We start from the raw sequence: 20,856 nt of genomic DNA, 5'->3' as shown, positions 1-20,856 counted from the left end.
TATCCAGCTGAGGAGCCAGTAGAAGGATCAAAGGCGCTAAAGGATAGCTGAGCTCTGGTGGTTCGTGTGGGTAATTCTAGCTACTCAGGAGACTGAGATACGAGGATGACAGTTCAAAGCCAGCCCAGGGAGGAAAGTCTATGGGGCCCTGAGTTTAAGCTCTAGTACCAGAATACATGGCATGCCCAAGCACATGCATGCAGAGAGAGAGAGAGAGAGAGAGAGAGAGAGAGAGAGAGAGAGAGAGAGAGAGAGAGAGAGAGAGAGAGAGAGAGAGAGAGAATTACCATAGAATTTTCATGTAGGACTTAATAGCTGTCTGAACCCAAGTCTTGAACAGACAGAGGGAGGAAGGTTGTAAGTCATCACCTCAAAGTCACTGCATGGACACTGAAGTCAGCCAATAATGGTCTCAAAGACACACACACCTCAGACACTATGAGTAGATTACCTACGTAAGAGACATTGCAGATGGGTTTATGTAATGTTCCTATCATAAACTTACCCTGGATTGGCTTGTGTGTCTCATGCAGACTTGGGAGTTCTTAGAAGGCAGAGGCAAAAAACAAAAAAAAACAAAAACAAAAAAAAAACATGGACACAAGCTCTGTGGCTCAAGCTTACAACTCAGGAGACAGAGGTTCAGAGGACTGCAGTTCAAGCAAAAAAAAAAATGCATGAGATTCCATCACCAATTAACCAGAAAAAATCAGGGCTGGAGGCATGTGTCAGTGGCAGAGCATCAGCTGAGCAAGGAAACCCAGCAAGCCCAGAGATAGGAAAAGAAGGGAGAGGAGGAGGAGGAAGAGGAGGAGAGGGAGGAAGAGGAGAAAAAGGAAGAGGAAAGACGAAGAGGAATGGGAGGGAGAGGCGGGAAAGGAGGATTGTTTTAGCTTTCCAACCCTCCAGAAAGACAAATTAATACATTGTGTCTAAAACTGCTATAACTATGCCCACTTGTTACAGTTATAACAGGAAACTAAGGCCTATATGTACTGACCCGAAGCAAAAGAGGGAGGTTTGGTGGAACTGGAAACTCATTTCCCAGTTGCTATCTCATGGTCACCTCTAGAAACAAAAATTAAGCTCTGGGGTCTCTTGAAACTCCTGCTGATGCCGGAGGAGAGGCTGGTAGGTAAAGGACCAGGACTGGGCCTGCCTGGTTCTTTCTCACAAATCACCATCCAGATCCCAGAAGCACATGTACACAGAGGGTTCCTGAATTCTCACTCCAAGTGGTAAAGGACACCTCCGTTCCCCAGTCATCCACCTCCAGCCAGAGGGGAGAAGCCTCAAGCTTGCTGATTCCCAGAGAGCAATCAACCTGTTCCACCTTGGTGCATGGACATAGGAGACTGCAGGAAGAGGGCCGGTGCTCAGCATCAGACATCACCTGTGAGGCTGGAAAACACGAGCAAACACCTCCCATTTCATTTGATCACTACTTACAGGTACCTCCAGGTCTCAAATGCTCACCCCCAAACCCTCTCTAGAGTGAGGGAGCTATGCAGGCAGGACAACAGCGTGCATCCTCAAGTGAATGAAGACCCCCAGTGCCTTTAAAGGAGCCTGTGTCAAGACAGATTTCATGATCCCTGATCAGTGTGGGCCGTGCTTTCTGATGATAATTGCCATAATTATAGGAGCTGTGCATAGTGAGAGGATTCAGGCAATGACCTCCCTCCAATCACAGATGAGCAGTGGATACACATAGCACTACTCTGTGTGTGTGTGTGTGTGTGTGTGTGTGTGTGTGTGTGTGTGTGTGTTGCCAGTTCTAAGGCTTGAACTCAGGGCCTGGGCACTGCTCCTGAGCCTTTTTGCTCAAGGCTAATGTTCTACCACATTAGCCACAGTTTTACTTCTGGCTGCTTGGATGACTGATTGGAGATGAGTCTCACTGATCATGCAAAATAATATTTATCAAAATGAACTCCAGGAAATGGAAACGAGAGATTTTTTTCTTTCTTTTTACTGTGTTTTCTTTCTTTCTTGTCTTGTTTATTTGTCTATATGTCTTTGGCAGTGTAAGGGGAAGCACAAAAATGAAAGGGTGAACACATGCAGCAATGGTACTCACTGGATACTATATGGAAAGTGAACTATACAGCTTGGAGTTTGGCCTAGAGGTAGACTGCTTGCCTAGCATGCATGAAGACCCAGGTTCGATTCTTTGGTACCACATACACAGAAAAAAAGCCAGAAGTGGTGCTGTGGCTCAAGGGGTAGAGCTCTAGCCTTGAGAAAGCCCAAGGACAGTGCTCAGGCCCTGAGCTGGAGTCCTGGGACTGGTGGGGGAAAAAAAAGGAACTATACAACTTGGGTGGAGGGGGGTGGAGGGAAACACTGGGAGAGAGGGAAGGGGTGACATTTCCAAAAGGAAATGTACTCTTTACCACACTTCTGTGACTGTAACCCCTCTGTTTTTAGCATTTTCAAATTAAAAAATATATATGTTTTTAAAATCTCACTGACTTTCCTGATCTGGCTGGCTGTAAACCGAGACCCTCAGATCTCAGCCTCCTGAGTAGCTAGGATTACAGGCATTGTTGCTACTCTTTTTAAGGCCCCCTTATACACTGGTACACCTGTGGACCAGTCACTTTCACATATATTATTACGAACCCAATAAGGAAAGTAAACCCAGGTGCTAAAGCAGCCCCCTGATGCACAGCTGGTGAGCTGGAAGGCAGTAAGCCGGAGTACAGAATCGCCCCACTCTCAGCTCCTGGTCGTCGAGTCCCTCGAGGACAGTGGTTAGATGGGCTTGGGCACTTGACTCTGCCTGGCAGGTGACCCAGGAGCCAGGGACAAGAGTGGAGATTCCACCCCGGATCGGGGAGGAGCTCGGGATCTGGGGGCAGGTGGAGGCGCGTGCTGGCCCCTTCCTGACCGTGGACACGCGCGTGCCAAGCGCGTCTGAGGGCCCCGATGCTTTAAGATCACACCGATCTTCGCAGCTGCTCAGCCCAGGCTGGCCCGAGCACGACCGGCCTGGCCGAGTCCCGCGCTCTCCTCTCCCGAGCGCAGTGGCCGCTCGGCGCCCCGCCCGGGCCAGGCGTGGGGCGGAGCCGGGGCGTCGGGGTGCCGGGTCCCGCCTGCCTCAGGCCACCAAGCCCGGACCCGCCGCCACCTCCCCGCGCCATCCCGGCGGAAGGGCTGAGATTTGAGAGCCGGCGCCGTGCAGACCCGCAGGACCCCGGCCAGGCTGCGCCCCCTCCCCAAAGGAGCCGGCCAGAGCAGCGCCATGGCGGGTAAGTACCCTCGCCGCCCACCGTCCACGGCGCCCCCGCCAGCCTTCACCCGGCTCCCGCCGGGCATGGAGTGGAAGGTGGGCCACACTAGGCAAACAGGTACAGGCGATCCCGCCTTCTCGCCACCCACCCTGTTCAGACCCCGGAGCTGGGGAGCCCCTCGCCGGCACGGGCCGCCCCCTAGACTGTCCTCAGCGTCCCGGGTCCCCTCAACACGGGGCGGGGCGCCCCAGCGAGAAGGATCTGAAGCGGAGATTCCTCACGCCTGCCACCCCTCTTCCATCTTGCCCCAGAGCTTCCCCCACGTCGGAAGTAGAGGCTCCGGGGGAGGGGAGGGATGGATCGGGGTGTGAGCCCAGTCCTGCAGCAGATTCCAGAGTCCCAAAGGTCGAGCTCGGGGTGCACATCCGAGCCCTTTTGGGGTACCTCTGCCAGCATTCCACTCTCAAACCTCACAGGAGGAGGTCGGGGAGACAGAGGCTCTACCGGAGATGTATGTTTCCTTCCTTCCTTCCTTCCTTCCTTCCTTCCTTCCTTCCTTCCTTCCTTCCTTCCTTTCTTCCTTCCTTCCTTCTTTCCTCCCTCCCTCCATCCCTCCCACCCTGTGTGTGTGTGTGTGTGTGTGTGTGTGTGTGTGTGTGTGTGCAAGTACTAGGGCCTGAAAGCTGTCTCTTAACTTTTTCATCCGAGCATGGCACTCTACCCCCTGAGCCACGCCTCTCCTCCAGCTTCTTGCTGGTTAATTGGACAGAAGCGTCTCAAGGACTTTTGAACCTTCCGCATAGCCAGGATGACAGGCCTGAGTCACCCGAGCCCCAGCTAGGTTTGCTTTCTGTTCAGACACACAAATACATGATTCCCACTGCCCCCAAGCTGACTTCCAGCTTGCCAAGAGGAACCAGAAGAGCTCCAAGGAAATGCGTTCTCCACAGAGACCCAGGCAGTTAGCCAGCAAGCAGCCTGCTCACCTACCTGTCCCTCCTGGGGCTGTGGCCCCTGCCCCTGTCCCAGAGGTAGGAGGGAAGGGGGAGTGGCATTCCTCCAGTGGACTCACAGCCTGCTTGGTGACCTCTGTCCCCAGCACAGCTGGCCCTGGAGATTGGGGGTGTCATTGGGGGACTGCTGCTGGTACTGCTGATTGGGGTGAGCTGCTGCCTGTGGAGAAGGCTCTGTGTCACCTTCACCTATGAGGAGCTGCCAGAGGCACCAGACATGTCCACTGTGGCTGCCTCCAACAGCCAGGAGGACAGGCTCTGCCAGCCACCCGTGGGGGCCCAGCTGAGCAGGTGAGGCAGATTATGGGGGGGGGCTGGTCTGGGTCGTTCTCTAGGGATCGCCCTGTGGAGTTGCTTTTGGAGTGCAGTGGGGAATAACGTGTGGTGTGTAGAGTGCTTCGTATAGGCCATCAGCATATGGGAGACTCTGCAAGAAACCTCAGAAACCTGGCCACTGATGGAGGCAGGCATTGTGAACTGGATTTTCCAGGTGAGGAAACTGAGGTCCAGAATGTACGCATAATAGGTAGCATATCTAGCAAGAGAAGAGGTTATGTTAAATCTCTCTCAGCCCAGTGCTGTAAGCATACAGGAAGAGGGAGCAGGAGAGGGAGGGAGGGAGGAGGAAGAGGGAAAGAGTAGGAAGGGGAAAGGATGGAGATGGAGGAAGGGGAGGAAGAAGAGAGGGGAGAGAAAAAGGGGAAGGAGGAGGGGAGGGGAAGAGAGTGGAAAGGGAAGGGCAAACAGACACAGGAAAGTATGCTCTTATCTCTGCCTGGCTCCTGTGTCTTTTCTCCCTCCTGCCCAGGACACTGGACCTCTCCACTGAGCCCTCTGTGGCTGTACCAGCCCTTACCACCAACATACTGTCTTGTGTTTCCCTACCTCTGGACAGGCTGTCAAGTGTGCCATTTATGGTGCCCCCTTCTCTCCAAGGCCAAGACTGGGTGCCCCTGGACAGCCCAGCTAGGGCTCAGGCTTCACAGGACCCCTGCCCAGCCCCTGAGCTCCTGCCTCACACCTCCACTGACAACCTTGGTACGTACTACCGTACTACCGTGGCTGAGCATGCGCAGGAGCTGAGAAGAATCCATCTGTTTTCACCAGCCTGGCTTCTGAACACAGCTTAGGCTAGCCTAGAGATGTCAGAGTTATCCCGTTCATTCTGCTACTTTCCATTCACTAAGTGCCAGCTGAACTCCGTGCTAGTAACCTGACCTTGTCATGATTTTGTGGGGGACATAATATCACCCCGTTTTACATGATTATACATAGAGGCGTGGGGAGATGGGCATTATCTTCCTCCAAGTCACTGAAGTAATAATGGGTTGGAGCTTAGCCACGTGTAGCTGCAGAGCTGTGTGCGGGTCCTGCCCTAGAATGATGGAGGGCAGAAGATTAGGAAAGGGAGACAATTTCCTAGGGGGTCCCTTTTTTTTTTCTGGAGAGCTCCCCAAAGAACTTCCAAGCCATCAGACAATAATCATTCTGACCCTTCCAATGTGAAGAGAAAAGAAAAAGAAAGAAAGAAAGAAAGAAAGAAAGAAAGAAAGAAAGAAAGAAAGAAAGAAAGAAAGAAAGAGGGCCGGGAGTTTGGCCTAGTGGTTAAAGTGCTTGCCTAGCATGCATGAAGACCTGGGTTCGATTCCTTGGTACCCCACATACATAGCAAAAAGCCAGAAGTGGTGCTGAGGCTCAAGTGGTAGAGCTCTAGCCTTGAGAAAGTCCAAGGACAGTGCTCAGGCCCTGAGCTCAAGCCCAGGACTGGCAAAAAAAAAAAAAAGAAAGAAAGAAAGAAAGAAAAAAAAAGAAAGAAAGAAAGAAAATATCTTAGCTGGGTGCTGGTGACTCACGCCGGTAATCCTAGCTACTCTGGAAGCTGAGATTTGAGATCATGGTTCCAAACCAGCCCCAGCAAGAAAGTCTGTGAGAGTTTTATCTCCAGTTAACCAGCAAAAATCCAGAAATGGAGCTGCGGCTTGAGTGGTAGAGTCCTAGCCTTGAGCAAAAAAAGCTGAGAAACAGTGAGCAGGCCCTGGTGATCAGACCCAATGAATCAATCTTTCTCTAGACATCACAGATAAGAGCCAGGCTGGACACTGGGCATCATGCCACGTGCCTAGCCTGATGTTTACCTCTAAAGAGTTGGTTCAGTGAGGAGAGGGAGAGGTGTGAAATGAATATTCTAGATTCTACTGAGGCCCTCAGCCTGGCTTTGGAAAACTCCCTGGAGACACTGTACCAGATGGAGGAGTCGGACTTAGTCTGAAAAGGACAGGAGTAGAGAGAGGGGTCAGCCTAGCTGAGGATCAGAGCAGACAAGGGCCAAGGTGGGGGTTCACCAATGATTTCCCACGCCCCCATGACCCTGTCTTCCTCTGGGTGGCCAGACCTCTCTGCTCCTCTCTTGTAGGGAAAGCATGTGCCCTGGGAGCCATCAACCCAGAGCTATACAAGTTCCCTGAGGACACAAGTGAGACTGACTTCCCCGCTGGCTGCCTGGGCAGGCTGTGGTTCTCGGTGGAGTATCAGCAGGAGGCTGAGCGGCTTCTGGTAGGCCTGATCAAGGCACAGCATCTGCAAGCCCCCTCCGGGACCTGCAACCCCCTGGTGAAGCTCCACCTGCTACCCGATGAGCGCCGCTTCCTTCAATCCAAGAGCAAATGCAAAACCTCCAACCCGCAGTTTGATGAACACTTCATCTTCCAGGTAAGGCCTCTGGAATAGTCAGGGGCCTGTGTGTTGGTGGCTGTCCCTGGAGAGAGCCTTGCCCAGGACAGTCCAGGCCCCTGAATAAACAAGGCCTTGCACGCCCACTTCCCATGAACCTCTATGCTTCCTGTCCTGCTTTACCCAGCAAGCAGAATCTGGGCCTGCAGAAGTCCCAGTGCCTCACTGGGAGGACAAAGGAGAGACTGGAAGGGGAGGCTAGAAGCTGGCTGCCTGGAGGAGGTCTCAAGAGTACACAATCCAGAGCTGGGAACGTGGCCTAGTGGTAGAGTGTTTGCCTAGCATGCATGAAGTCCTGGGTTCAGTTACTCAGTACCACATAAACAAAAAAAGCTGGAAGTGGTGCTGTGGTTCAGATGGTACAGCGCTAGCCTTGAGCACAGTAAGGGTCAAGGGCAGAGTCCAAGCCCCAGGACTGGCCAAAAAAAATTACACAACCCAGAGTAAGACACCAGTGGCTCATATCTATAAGCCTAGCTACTCAGGAAGCTGAGATCTGAATATCATACTTTGAAGCCAGTCTAAGGCTTATTTTCAATGAACCACCAAAAAGTCTGAAGTGGACCTGTGGCTCCAGTGATTAAATGCTAGCTTTGAGGAAAAAAAAAAGAAGCTAAGGAAAAGGGCCCAGGTTCTGAGTTCAAGCTCTCAGTTCCAGCACAATTTAAAAAAAAAATTAAGCTGGACATCTGTAGCTCACACTTGTAATCTGAGCCTCCTCAGGAGGCTGAGATCTAGGAGAGCAGTTCAAAGTCAGCCCAGGCAGAAAAGTCCCTGTGAGATTTTTATCTCCAATTAACCACTCAAAAACTGGAAGTGGCACTGTGGCTCCAGTAGTAAAGTGCTAACCTTGAACACCAACAGGCTCAGGGATAGCGCCTAGGCCCTGAGTTCAAGCCCCACAACTGACAAACATATAAATACATACAAATTAAAAACAATCACACACCCCAGATGTAGGCAATAGGTGCTTTAGACTTCCTATTGAATGCCAGGCCCTGGCCCACAGGGCTCAGAGGCAGCCCCAAACCTGGGCAGTATGGGATTTTTGCCAAAGTTATACCAGGAAGGCAGGATATTCTGCATGGAAACTCCCCTCCCCCATCCCAGGCACCTTGGAGTGGGACAGGAATGCCCAAGCTGTCAGAGGCTACAAGGCCACGCCAGGGCATGCCCCTTGGGAGGGCTAGCTTAGGAGATGACAAGGCACTCAGGGCCCTAAGTCCACAGTGACCTCAGAGCCTCAGCAGGTGACCAAGGGCCCTTAGGGAACACCAGAAGTCAATACCCTGCTCAGAAACCTTGGACAAACATTCTCAAAAGAGCTGTGCAGCCAGGTGACCTGAGAGGTGAGGAGAAGTCAGTTGGCTTCCAGAAAGTGTGTAGTTTCTGAGGTCAGAGCCAAAGCTCACGCCTCCTTCAGAGACTGAGAGCTAGGAAAGGGGCGTGGCCTAATCCCACCAGGAGCCAAGCCCTGAGAACTCAGAGGTGAATCTGCCCCTCTTAGATCAGGACCAAGGCACTCAGCCACTCAGCACTCTCCACTCTACCCAGCTTCAACCTGGTTCTAACCTCTGTGCTCTGAAGAGAAGGGGCCATGGGGGCGGGGGGGGGGGAGTGAGGAAAGATCCTACCTTTCTAACAAGACCCCAACAGCTGGTGGACACTGCAGGTCCACCCAGTTTACTCTGGGACCACACTATGGTACAGTGTTTGGTCCCAGTTCTCAGAAGGCTTCCCTCAGGACACCTGGGTTTGAGATGTGTAATCTTGAAATGTCCCGCCCCAAAGTCTCTGTATGTCGTGTATCACATCATCGCATTCCTGTACCCTTATGTCTGGTCCTGGCCGGGTCCTCGTCACCCCCAGGTACCCAGCAAGAGTGTCATCCAGAGAGTGCTGAGGTTCTCGGTGTACCACGTGGATAAGCAGAGGAAGCACCAGCTGCTAGGCCACGTGCTGTTCCCCCTGAAGAGCGAGACCCTGGCAGGTGACTGCCACAGGATCATCTGCAGAGACCTGGAGGCCGAGAGCCTGGAGGTAAGGTGGTGATTACCCCAGCTGTCAGCCTCCCTGTGGGCAGACCCCAGGTACAGACAGGATCCACCTGCCACTTGTGGTAGCATCAGTCCTCAGCTATGGGAGTGAGTTGGGGTGGTACTGAGCTACATGGGGTGAAGGGACAGGGACCTGCTCCTGAGCAGGAAGGGCACCCCCCCCAGTTGCATTCCTACTCAAGTGATAAATAGATCATGGATATATATATATATATATATATATATAATGTGTAGTATATAATGCATAATGTAATAATATGTATAGTATGTTATATTATACATCATATTATATATGTATTTAGGGGCTTACGAATCCTGGGGCTTGAACTCAGGACCTGGACGCTGTACCTGAGCTGCTTTTGCTCAAGGCTAGTGCTTTACCACTTGAGCTACAACTCTACTTCGGGCTTTTTACTGAATAATTGGAGATAAGATCTCATAGACTTTCCTGCCCAGGCTGACTTTGAACCGTTATCCTCAGATCTCAGCCTCTTGAGTAGTTAGGGTAGCAGACCTGAGCCTCTGCACCTGGCCTGGCAAATGGTTCTGTTTCAGATTTTAAAGACATAATGAGACATCTTAGGGAGAGGTCCCGAGTCTAACAAAATTCGTTTACATTTTAAATGCAACATATATATATATATATATATATATGTATGTATCCTGAAGGTAAGTTTGGGGTTTTTGAGGGTGGGGAGAGGGTGTGGAGTGCCATACTGAGGCTTGAACTCAGAGCCCTATGCTCTCATTTGACTTTTCCCCACATGGCTGGCTCTTCTCTCTCTGAGCCAAACTTTCACTCCTGGCCTTTTGCTATTTAATTGGAGATGGAGTCTCTTGGATTTGTATGCTTAGGCTGGTTTTGAACCTCAATCTTCAGATCTCAGACTCCTGAGTAGCATTTTAGGTGTGGGCTACTAACTCCTGGCTCACCTAAAGATAATTTTGTACACTTTTCAACATGATTTTGCATTCGAAACAACAGTGTTCATTGTGTAACTTTATGCTTACTCAGCCTTTTGGCTGTCGGATCATTTCGGAGTTCAGCTTTTTGTATCCACAGTGCCCAGCCTAAACTGCATAAGACCTTTCACCTGTCCACACCTCAGTTTCCCCACCTGTAAAGGGTAGGGGCTAAAGGAGACTGGGCTGGCAGGTCACCAGTGCGGTATCTGACCACTGGGAGGGAGAAGGAGGCACTATGGGGTTCTGATCAGGGGCTTCCATCTTGGCCTCTGCAGCCTCCCTCGGAGTTCGGCGACCTCCAGTTCTGTCTGGGCTACAATGACTACCTGAGCCGCCTGACCGTGGTTGTGCTGCGTGCTAAGGGCCTCCAGCTCCAGGAGCACCGGGGTGCTGTCAGTGAGTCCCCCCACTTCTCCATCCCCCTCTTAGGGAATCTCCTACCCTCTGAGCATGGGCCCTGGGGCTGGGATCTGACCAGCACCATCCCACTTTCTTTTTATTTTCTCTCACTCCCTCTCCCTCCCCACCCCACTTCTCTATGTCAGTCATGGGACTTGAACTCAGGGCCTGGGTGCTGTCCCTGAATTTTGTGCTTAAGGCTAGCACTCTACCACTTGAGCCATAGCTCCACCGTGTTTTGCTTTTCTTTTTGTTTGAGGAGGGTTAATTGAAGATAAGAGTCTTAAGAACTTTCCTGCCCAGGGGGGCTTTGAATTGCGATCATCAGATCTCAGCCTCCTGAGAAGCTAGGATTACAGGTGTGAGCCACTGGTTCCCAGCTCACCACACTTTATACCAGCATGCACCCATCATCAGCTACTCATGATCTCCTATGCCCAACAGATCTGGTAGGAGAAGCCTTTTTCTATGGTGAACCCACGCTGCAGCCATTCTGGCCTACCCTGCCCTGCCCTGAGACCACCCCTTCCTCAGGGCAGAGTCTCCTGGAACTGTCCTATACCTCTACCTATCCCTCAGCGGGGCACCTTTCTGCCCCAGGAGGAACCCCCTGCCCGTGGATTGGTTTTCTTCTCTCTGCCTCCCAGAGCACTGGAGTCAAGAACCACAACTCTGCTGGGTACTGGCGACACATGCTTATAATCCTAGCTACTCAAGGGGCTGAGATCTTGAGGATCGTGGGTTCAAAGCCAGCTCAGGCATGAACATCTGTAAGACTCCTATCTCCAGTTAATCAGGAAAAACTAAACAAAACAAAAAAACAGAAGTGGAGCTGTAATTCAAGTGCCAAAGTGCCAACCTTGAGTAACAGATCTAAGGGACAGTACCCAGGTGCTGAGTTCAAGCCCGGACTGGTACCAAAAGAGAGAGAGAAACAGAGACAAGAGAGAGAGAGAAACAGAAATAGAAACAGAGACATGAACCTGGCTGACCCTCTTAAGCAGACCATTTTGGGTACCCCCAACAAGATGGAGATACCTGCTGCTGCCTGGTGGAGTTTGCATCTGGGGTGTCAAAAGCAGGATCCATGGTGGATCCAAAGCCAACTGAGTCCAACCCCCAGCCCTCTGAACAAACAGCTGTTCCAGAGACCCCTGGGGACTTGAGGACCCAGCAGGTGGTGGCCTTCCCAAAAGAGACAGCCAGCTTCAGTAAACAAGGACCAGCTTAATCCTGGCGCCTTCTGAGGCAGAGAAAGGAAACCCAGTGTTTCCTTGGTGAAAGGCCATCGACTAATCAACCTTGTTTCCTCTGGTCACCCGCTCTGTGGCTGAGAGTGTGGTGGGGCCTTGGCATGGAGGTTGTGCATGTGGTCTCCTTAGCCAGAGCCCCCATGGGTGGAGGTCAGGCCCCTGCCTTCCTCTCCCCTCCCACTGGTGTATGGCTACCCCTTAGGTGTGTTTGTCAAACTGTCTCTGATGAACCACAACAAATTTGTCAAGTGCAAGAAGACTTCGACTGTGCTGGGCTCCATCAATCCCGTGTACAATGAGACCTTCAGCTTCAAGGCTGACGCTGCTCAGCTGGACACAGCCAGCCTCAGTCTGACGGTGCTGCAGGGCGCCAAAGGGGACAGTAAGGAGCTGGGCCCAGGGGCTGGGAAGGTGGCTTCGTGGTAAAGTGCTTGCCTAGCGTACAGGAAGTCCTGGGTTCAATTCCTCGGTACCACATACGCAGAAAAAGCCAGAAATGGTGGTGTGGCTCAAGTGGTAGAGCGCTAGCCTTGAGCAAAAGAAGCTCAGGGACAGTGCCCAGGCTCTGAGTTCAAGGCCCAGGACTGGCAAAAGAGAGGGTGTCGGGAGAGACCCAGTGCGCATGACAGTAAGGCAGAAGCAGCCCTGTGGCTTGTTCTCCTAAATTCAGAAGGCAGCCCATGAGAGACATCTCTCTGGAGAGGCTCTTTTCCTCCGCTGTCCCCTTGGCCTGCAGTGGGAATAGCACACCCTAAAGATGTGTTGGAGTTCCCTAGGGACAAGAAGCAGCTTCTGCCTGGTGCTACAGCTCATGCCTGTCATGCTAGTTACCAAGAGGCTAAGATCTGAGGATCACAGGGAACAGCCAGAAACCTGTTGTCAGACTCTTAGTTCCAATGAAGTCACACACACACACAAACACACACGTGCGCGCGCACACACACGGCACCAAAAGTACAGCTGTGGCGCAAGGTGTCGAGGGCCATTTTTGAGTAAAAAGAGTCAAGCAAGAGAACAAGGCCCTGAGTTCAAGCTGCAGTCCTAGCACACATGTGCATGCATGTACGCACACACACTCACACAGCCCTTTAAAGCAAACTTAGGACCCTTTGAAGATCTCGAGGTGCATAGAAAGGAGACTTGATACTTCCTTCCAGGGAAGTGAAACAGAGTCAAAAGCAAGAAATCAGATACGTTGGGATGCTCAAGATTAACAGAGTGCTCTCTCTCCCTCCCTCCCTCCTTTATCCCTTCCTTCCTTCCTTCCTTCCCCCCTTCCCTCCTTCCTTTTCCTCACTACACAGAAGAGAGCCTCCCACTGGGTCGAGTGGTGCTGGGCCCCTACATGTACTCCAGAGGCAGAGAGCTGGAACACTGGAATGAGATGCTCAACAAACCTAAGGAATTAGTGAAGCGCTGGCATGCTCTCTGCAGCCCCTGTGAGCTATGAGGTGGCTCCTGGACCACACTGCTCCATTACAATTGCATGCAGCAGGAAGCCAGGGACATGGATGTCTCCTCCAACATCCCGCGGAACTGTGGGGCGAACATGAGGTCTGGCTACAAGAGTGCTGCTGTACAGGGGAGAAGAGGGGACGAAGGAGCCTGCTCTGTCCTCAGCTGTGGCCAGGACCCCTCCTCACACACTCACCCCCCTTTACCTGTGGGCTGACTACACTGGAACTCACATCTCGATTCTGCTCATCGCAGTCATGATTTGAAATGGGATCTCGGGCGTTTCAAACACCTGCCTGAATGGAAGGTCAAGGTGACCTTGGGTCCCGCATCTTGGAAAGCTGGCAGTGTTGCTTTCCAAGCCCTGGTTTCCTGTCAAGTCTTGCACACGACTCACCACCCCAGAGGGCCAAATTCCCCTCTCTCATATGTCATCCACTGCTGGTTGATGTGTTGGCTTTGGCCAGTGGCATGGAGCTTCTTGGGATCTCAGTTTGGGTAGAAAATGGTGAAGGAATGAGGCCATGGCGTAGTCCTTGGGCCTGAGAGCTTTTCTCTTACACCTGACAGTCCCTGCATGGGTTTTGTGCCTGGTAAGTGTCAAGGTCATTCTGAGGGCAGCTAGTCCCCACACCTGTAATCCTGCCTATTCAGAAGGCTGGGAATCATTGTCCAAAACTAGCCTGTGCAGAAAAATCCATGGGACTCTTATTTGCAACTAATCATTAAAAAGCCAGAACTGGAGGTATGGCTTAAGTGGTAGAGTATCAGTCTTGAGCAAATGAAGGCAGCAAGAGCTTGAGGCCCTGGTACAAAAGAAAAGAAAAGAAAAAATAAGCTGGTAATTCTCACAGTCACTGCCATAAGCTCCCCAAATTTTGTGCTTGTCACCGTTACTGTCACAGAGCAGGCTCTCTAGGGGCCCCTTAGTCCCGCAGAATTTACCATTGTTACTGGATAACTAAAGCAGAACTTTGAACCCGTGTGTCTCTTTCCTTACATAGCAAAGCAGCTGAGTTTGTGCCTCTGATTTCACTTTTGATCCCTTAATGCATAGACTTTGGGTTTTGCCTGGCATTGCCCGACAGACTAGCTTGCAAGTGTTTTTGCTACTGTATTTCACTTGCACATTTCCAAATAAGACATGCTGTTCTATATCTTTTTTGTGGGGAGGCAGTCCTGGGACTTGAACTCAAGGCCTGAGCACTGTCTTTGGGCTTTCCTCAAGGCTAGAGCTCTACCACTTGAGCCACAGCACCATTCCAGCTTTTTCTATGTATGTGGTACTGAGGAATCGAACCTGGGTCTTCATGCATGCTAGGCAAGCACTTTAACCACTAGGCCAAACTCCCACTCCTAAGACACACTGTTCTAACAGCTTCATAGCACACACAGAATTAGACCTGTCTATCAACCACATTACTAAAGTAGTATTCTTTCCATCGGATCAGGAATCAATCAGTGCTAAACACCCCGCCCATTACTAAATGTGTTTTCCTCTCTTTCTCTCTTTTTCTTCTCTCTCTCTCTCTCTCTCTCTCTCTCTCTCTCTCTCTCTCTCTCTCTCTCTCTCTCTCTCTCTCTCTCTCTTTCTCTCTCTCTTTCTTTCTTTGATCCAATACCAGGAAACACCTGATGCTTTTGCTCATTGGCTAGCACTACCAACTGAGCCAAGCCTCCAATGCCAGACTCTGTGTGTGTGTGTGTGTGTGTGTGTGTGTGTGTGTGTGTGTGGTCAATTACTGGGACTTGGACTCACAGCCTCACACTCTCAGTTGGCTTCTTCCACTGGAAGCTGACACTCCATGGCATGAGCCACGCCTTCACTTCTGAGGCTCATGATTCACAGTGGCCTTTCTTGGATCACTTGGAGAGGTTGTAAGTGTACGGTTGGAAAAGTGGGTGGACCAGTGAATCTGACTCATCTGAGAAAAATCCAAATGGCAGGAGACTGCCAGTCCTGCTCAAGGACAAAGGAACAGCTATAGCGTGGTGCTATAGACACAGAGCAAAAACTACACGTGTGTTTCTATGCCTCAGTGTGAGCAACTTGGACCGCTGAAATCGTGTCCACACACAACCCCAGCAAAAAGAAATCTTCCCTTTCTGGGCACTGGTGGCTCATGCCTGCAGTTCTGACTACTCAGGAGGTTGAGATCTGGAGATCAAAACTCAAAGCCAACCTGGGCAGAAAAGTGTGTCCAACTCAACTTGAACCACCCAAAAGCCAGAAGTAGAGCTATGGCTCAAGTGGTAGAGTGCCAGCAGTGAGCAGAAAAAATTTAGAGAAAGAGCCTGAGCTCTGAGTTCAAGCCCCAGGGACAGCATAAAAAAACGGTGGGGGGGGGATTTGTAAGGAAATGGAAAGACTTAGAAAAAAATCATATTTGGTGAAGTAAGCCAGACTCAAAAGAACATAGGCTCAATGGTTTCCCTCATTTGTCATAATCAGTAGAAACCTTGGACTCTCCTAACAGAGATTTAAATAGAACAAAACCTAGATACATAAGGTCATATAGTATGGCACTAAGTGAAAGGACCTCCAGGATATAGAAACAAAAGCCTTATAATGAGTGAGTGTTGGCCTTAATGTACTATGTTATCTCTCATCTCTTTTGCTGTCCCTTGGTTATCTCATATTGTTAAATATTTCACCTTGTTATCTGATATATTGGATATATGTGTATTTGGTTATTTGAAATTGGATAGGGAAGGGGGAAAACAAGATGAGGGGTGGGGGTGGGGGGGGGAAATGGGGACCAAGACATGAGAAAGGGTATCAATGTATGTGAAGTAATGCACCTTCTACCTGGTGAATATAATGTAACCCTTCTATTAATTACAATAAAAAATATATATGGGGAAAAAAGGTGGGGGGGAGCCAAGCAAAAGGCCCAGTGTTCAAAAGCTGCAGTATTGGCATATAGGGAAAATGCCCTTTGCTGGGTAAAACTGTGGTTATGGTAGATGCTAAGTTCTTTATTCAACTTACTATTTTTTCTAGTTCTAAATTCCATTTAATGCTTTCCCATAGGGTCCAGAGATTGAATGAAACTCTATTTTTCTTAGTCAGTCAAGAATCTGATAATATCACTCTCCGAGTCATTTATGGATCCATTTTATTGTGTGTGCGTTCCATCCTTAATCATGTTTTCTAGTATACTCCATCAATGAATTCTGGCCATAAAACATTACATTGGCTCCAGCTAACTTATCTTTGATAATTTCTTCCTTTGGTAGACAGAGCATGGAGAGGCCATTTTGTTTTGCCAGTCCTGGGGCTTGAACTCAGGGCTTTCTCAAGGCTAAAGCTCCACCACTTGAGCCACTGCACCACTTGCAGCTTTTTCTATGTATGTGGTAGAGAGGAATTGATCTTTGTGCATTCTAGGCAAGCACTCTACTACTAGGCCAAACTCCCAGCCTCTGAGGGCATCTTTTCTAACCAGATTCTGAACTCACTTGAGGCTGGGTTGTCACCTGTGGGTTGCTTTTTCTAGAATGTGGTCCTGCAATGATCCTGACCACAAATCTGCTAGAAAAGGAAGGAAAGAAAGAAGGAATGATAGAAAGGAATGAAAAAGAAAAGACCCAACAGTCTGTTTTTAACTGTAGCCTAAGAACTGAAGAGCCTGCTTTTGAAACCAGAAGTTACAAGAGGAGATTTTGTTACATAACAGTAATCTGAAAAAGTCATTGAACAAACAAATAAAAAGTCATTGGCCTTGCTCTATATTTTGTACTTGCTAAGCAGATTTGAATAAGTACGTAGAACAAAAGTAATTTACCAGGCACCAGTGGCTCACACTGCAATCCTAGCTACTCAGGAGGTTGAGATCTGAGGATCATGGTTCAAAGCCAGCCGAGGAAGAAAGTCTGTGAAACTGTTATCTCCAATTACGCACCAGAAAACCAGAAGTGGCGCTAAAAATGGTAGAGCACTAGCCATAAGCTGAAGAGCTCAGGGACAGGGCCCAGGCCCTGAGTTCAAGCCCAACAACTGCCCCCACCCCCCCCCCCCCGCAAAAAAAAGTACTGATTAGATTCATAAGCCTGATTCTTTCATTGTGTATTTTTTCTATGTATGTGGTACTAAGGAATCAAACCTGGGTCTTAGTGCATGCAAGGCAAGTACTCTTACCACTACGCCAAACTCGCTGACTATATTTCTTTACTGAAGTTAGTATGCCATTTAAAGACAGATTGTATTTTCCCCTACTATTTAGTATGGGATTATTTGCCTTAATTGCTCTCCTCCTCTCCATTCTCAGCTTTATTTTAAGAGGATTTAGCTGAATGCTGGTGGCTCACACCTGTAATCCTAGCTACTCAAGAAGCTGAGATCTAAGGATCAAGGTTCTAAGCCAGCCAAGCAGGAAAGTCTCTGAGACTTATCTCCACTTAACCATTAGAAAACTAGAGGTGGACCTGTGGCTTAGGTGATAGAACACCAATCTTGGGAGAGAAAGCCAAGGTATCAAGCCCAAGTTCATGCACCACACACACACACACACACACACACACACACACACACTCATACAAAAGCAGTGAAGCTGGAACTTGAGACTGATTCCAGATGATGAAAAATTTAATTATTTTTACATATTGCCTTTCTTTTCTGCATCATCTGCCATTGGTTCACAGTCTGCATTCCTGGAGAGGGGTCTGTCAAAGATCCTGTGGTATCTATTGAATGAAGTCTTCTGTGTGTGTGCATACCCAGCATTTCCTTCCTGTCTCCCTCCCTTTTTCCTTTACCAGTCACATTTCCTTCCATATTTCTGTGATGTAAATTTCCAATGATGAAATAAAACCTAGGGCAAATGAACAGCCTGTCTGTTGGCCCTTTTATTTCTGATTATCTGCTTGCATCCGTTTGCTGATGGACAAACTTGGTGAGCAGAGGGGGCGCGGCAGAGAGGAAAAGTGTCCAGAGCTAGGAAAAATAGGGACGTGATTGACAGGTCCCTCTAGATGGGGGCAAGGACTGTTCGCTGGGCGTGGCCTCCTGCTCCGACGTCGCGCGGCAATCCGCAGTGCCTCTGGCGCCCTCTCCTGTTCAGCATCGGGCATGTGCAAGTGCCGTGTGGGTTTTGTCACCAGGGCTCTTCAGTGTATTTTGAAGTCTGAGATTGTGAGGCCACTCTTCTTGCTCTTCTTGCCTAGGAAAAGTAATTTTCCTATTTGGAGCCTTTTCTGTTTCTATATGATCTTTCGGTTTGATTTTTGTATATCTGTGAAAAAGTGACACTGAGGTTCCGATAGGAAAAAGCACCGGGTCTCTACATTGTGTTCATAAAACTATTCTATATTAATTTGCAATTAATAAATAGTAATGCTATCAATTTATGAACATGAATGTTCTTTCCATCTTCTGGTGTCTTGTTCAATGTTTGTATATATATATATTATATTACATATATATTTTCTTCTGGTGTCTTCTTCAATATTAAATATATGTTGTTTTTCTTTTATATTTTTATATTTTTGTCAGTCTTGGGATTTGAACTCAGGGCCTGGGCACTGACCTTGGGCTTTCTCAAGGCTAGCACTTGAGCCACAGCATCACTTCCAGAATCAAACCCAGGGCTTAATGTATGCTAGACAAGCACTCTACCACTAGGCCACGCTCTCAGCCCTGCAATATAATTTTTTAGGGTTTGATAGCTTTCATTGTAAAGGTTTTTCACCTCTTTAGTTGTTTGTTCCTAACTTGTCTTTTTCTTGTTTTCTTGTTGGTTTTTGAAGGTATTGTAATAGAATTGTTTTCCTGATTTCATTCTCATCTTGTTCATTGTTGGTATAGAGAAAAGTTACTTGTTATTTCTGTTTTCAGACATCTTTCTACATTGCATGAGGAAAAGGTTTACTATAATTGTTAGCTCCTTCAGAATAAACATGGTCTCTGCTGGGCACTGGTGGCTCACTCTTGCAATCTTAGCCACTGTGGAGGCTAAGATCTGAGGATTGTGGTTCAAAGCCAGTCTGGACTGAAAAGTCTGTAAGACTCATCTCCAATAAGCTGGAAGTGGAGGTGTGGTTGAAGTGGTAGAGCTTCAGCCTTAGGGAGGGAAAAAATAAAAGGCAAGAGCATGAAGCCTTGAGTTCAACTTCCTGTGTAGCTACAAACAAAAAAAGAAAGTTACAAATTTTTGACTACTCTAATTAAATACTTGCTTCCTTATAGGAATAACTAGAATCTAAAGCTAGGCATGGTGGTACAAGCCTGTAATCCCAGCACTTAGCAAACTGAGGCAGGAAGTAACACACACACACACACACACACACACACACACACACCAAACAGCAACAACAAAGAAGAATTGCTAAGTAACTTTCACAACTAAGCAAACTGACGATCTATTTTTGCAATTTGGCCTTGGAACCCCTGCCACCTGCTTAGCCCAGATCGTTCACAGCAGATAACCCTCAGTCAGCCCCACGCTGCCCAAGCAAGACCCATGCCAAGCTGGAACCAGCCACCTTTCTCTGCTCCTCATTTCTCTTTGCTGTGTGTAAATTCCCTTTTTCTGTCCCCCAAAGCTTTTCAAACTGGATGAGGTGGTGTGTACTTGTGATTCTGCACCACTTCCAGTTTTCTGGTGGTTAACTGGAGATAAGAGTGTCATGAACTTTAGTGCCTGGGCTGGCTTTGAACCGTGATCCTCAGATCTCAGCCCCCTGAGTAGCTAGGATTACAGGTATGAGCCACTGTGCCAAGCTAAAGGCTTATAGTGTGTGTGTGTGTGTGTGTGTGTGTGTGTGTGTGTGTGTGTGTGTGTTTTACATTGTGTTTAGCCTTTTGTCTGTGTGTGTGCTGGTACTGGTGTTTGAACTCAGAGCCTTTTGCTCTCATTTGTCTGTGTCAGTACTCTCCTTCGCTGCTCAAGGCTGGTCCTCTGCCACTTGATGTACACCCGACTTCCAGCTTTGTACTTGTTTGTTGGAGATATGACATTCTCGGAGTTTCCTGCCTGGGGCTGACTTGAAAATGGGATTCTCAGATCTCAGCCTCCTGCATAGCTGGGATCACAGGTGTGAGCCAGCATCCAGCCATTATAGTCTAATAGTTCAGGAAAGATTCTACATTAGAACGGCAGGAAACAAGTGATGGTAGCTCCTCCTCAGAGTAGCACAGTCCTGGAGGGAGGTGGGCTTTGGCCCTGTAATCATGTGGAGGTGTGGGGCCAGAGCTACTTCCTGTAGTTCTGGGTTAACCAGCACACAGAGGGAAGTAGAAATGCACCAGACAATATGGCACACTGCAGTGTTTACAATAATGGAGCTGGTTGAGGTGTGGTAGACTACAGACGAATGACCGTATCTTCAGAGGGGCTGAACACTTAGGCTGTGACTTGGAGAGGAGGTCACTAGAGAAAGAGCAGATGGCCCAAACTGGTCACATCCAGTGAGCATAGGTATAAAGGGTCAATTTTCACTGTAGTATTCTACTTTTGTTCTGCAAATTGTTGTTGTTTTTTTAATGAGAGGCTGAGGACATTTTCATTTTCAAATGACAATGTTGTAGCTGACTGTTTTGTCTTGGCTATATCTGAAATCCCAGAAAGCACTAGGGAAGCTAAAGAAGGAGGATCACAAATTCTAGGTCAGCATAGGCTATATAATAATACTGCGCTGAACAAAAGAAGCCAACAGTATTCTATAGATGGATGGCGTGTGGCTTAGTTGGTAGAATGCTTGCCTAGTGTGCACAAGGCTCTAGTTTCAGTCGTTAGCATTGCAAAAA

At 49.0% G+C, this 20,856-nt stretch overlaps 1 protein-coding gene across 3 annotated transcripts; it reads left to right on the top strand.

Annotated features, from left to right (window-relative positions):
- Positions 1 to 3,069: 3,069 nt before the first annotated feature.
- Positions 3,070 to 14,308, top strand: Syt15b (synaptotagmin 15B). 3 transcript variants are annotated; one of them, XM_090346735.1, is made up of 8 exons: positions 3,070 to 3,254; positions 4,336 to 4,540; positions 5,145 to 5,287; positions 6,663 to 6,958; positions 8,849 to 9,019; positions 10,278 to 10,398; positions 11,857 to 12,036; positions 12,962 to 14,308. In XM_090346735.1, exons 1-8 carry the CDS (start codon positions 3,248 to 3,250, stop codon positions 13,102 to 13,104), a joined length of 1,266 nt encoding a protein of 421 aa, XP_090202861.1. In that variant the 5' UTR covers positions 3,070 to 3,247; the 3' UTR covers positions 13,105 to 14,308. The 3 variants fall into 3 exon arrangements, with proteins under 3 accessions (XP_090202861.1, XP_090202860.1, XP_090202862.1); XM_090346734.1 differs by having other exon boundaries at positions 12,959 to 14,308; XM_090346736.1 differs by lacking the exon at positions 3,070 to 3,254 and having other exon boundaries at positions 4,463 to 4,739; positions 12,959 to 14,308.
- Positions 14,309 to 20,856: the final 6,548 nt, after the last annotated feature.

This window comes from Megascapheus bottae, chromosome 15 (assembly GCF_031878675.1).
Source record: "Megascapheus bottae isolate mThoBot1 chromosome 15, mThoBot2.hap1, whole genome shotgun sequence".
In the NCBI taxonomy this organism is placed as follows: Eukaryota; Metazoa; Chordata; class Mammalia; order Rodentia; family Geomyidae; genus Megascapheus; species Megascapheus bottae.
Note: the sequence above shows the minus strand (reverse complement) of the source record. Positions and strands in the feature narration are given on the sequence as shown.

Bases quoted from the DNA above. Each gene is read 5' to 3' on its own strand.
- Syt15b (XM_090346734.1), top strand. The intron at 4,541-5,144 runs GTGAGGCAGATT...ACCTCTGGACAG, and splicing joins GTGGGGGCCCAGCTGAGCAG to GCTGTCAAGTGTGCCATTTA. The intron at 10,399-11,856 runs GTGAGTCCCCCC...GCTACCCCTTAG, and splicing joins GGAGCACCGGGGTGCTGTCA to GTGTGTTTGTCAAACTGTCT.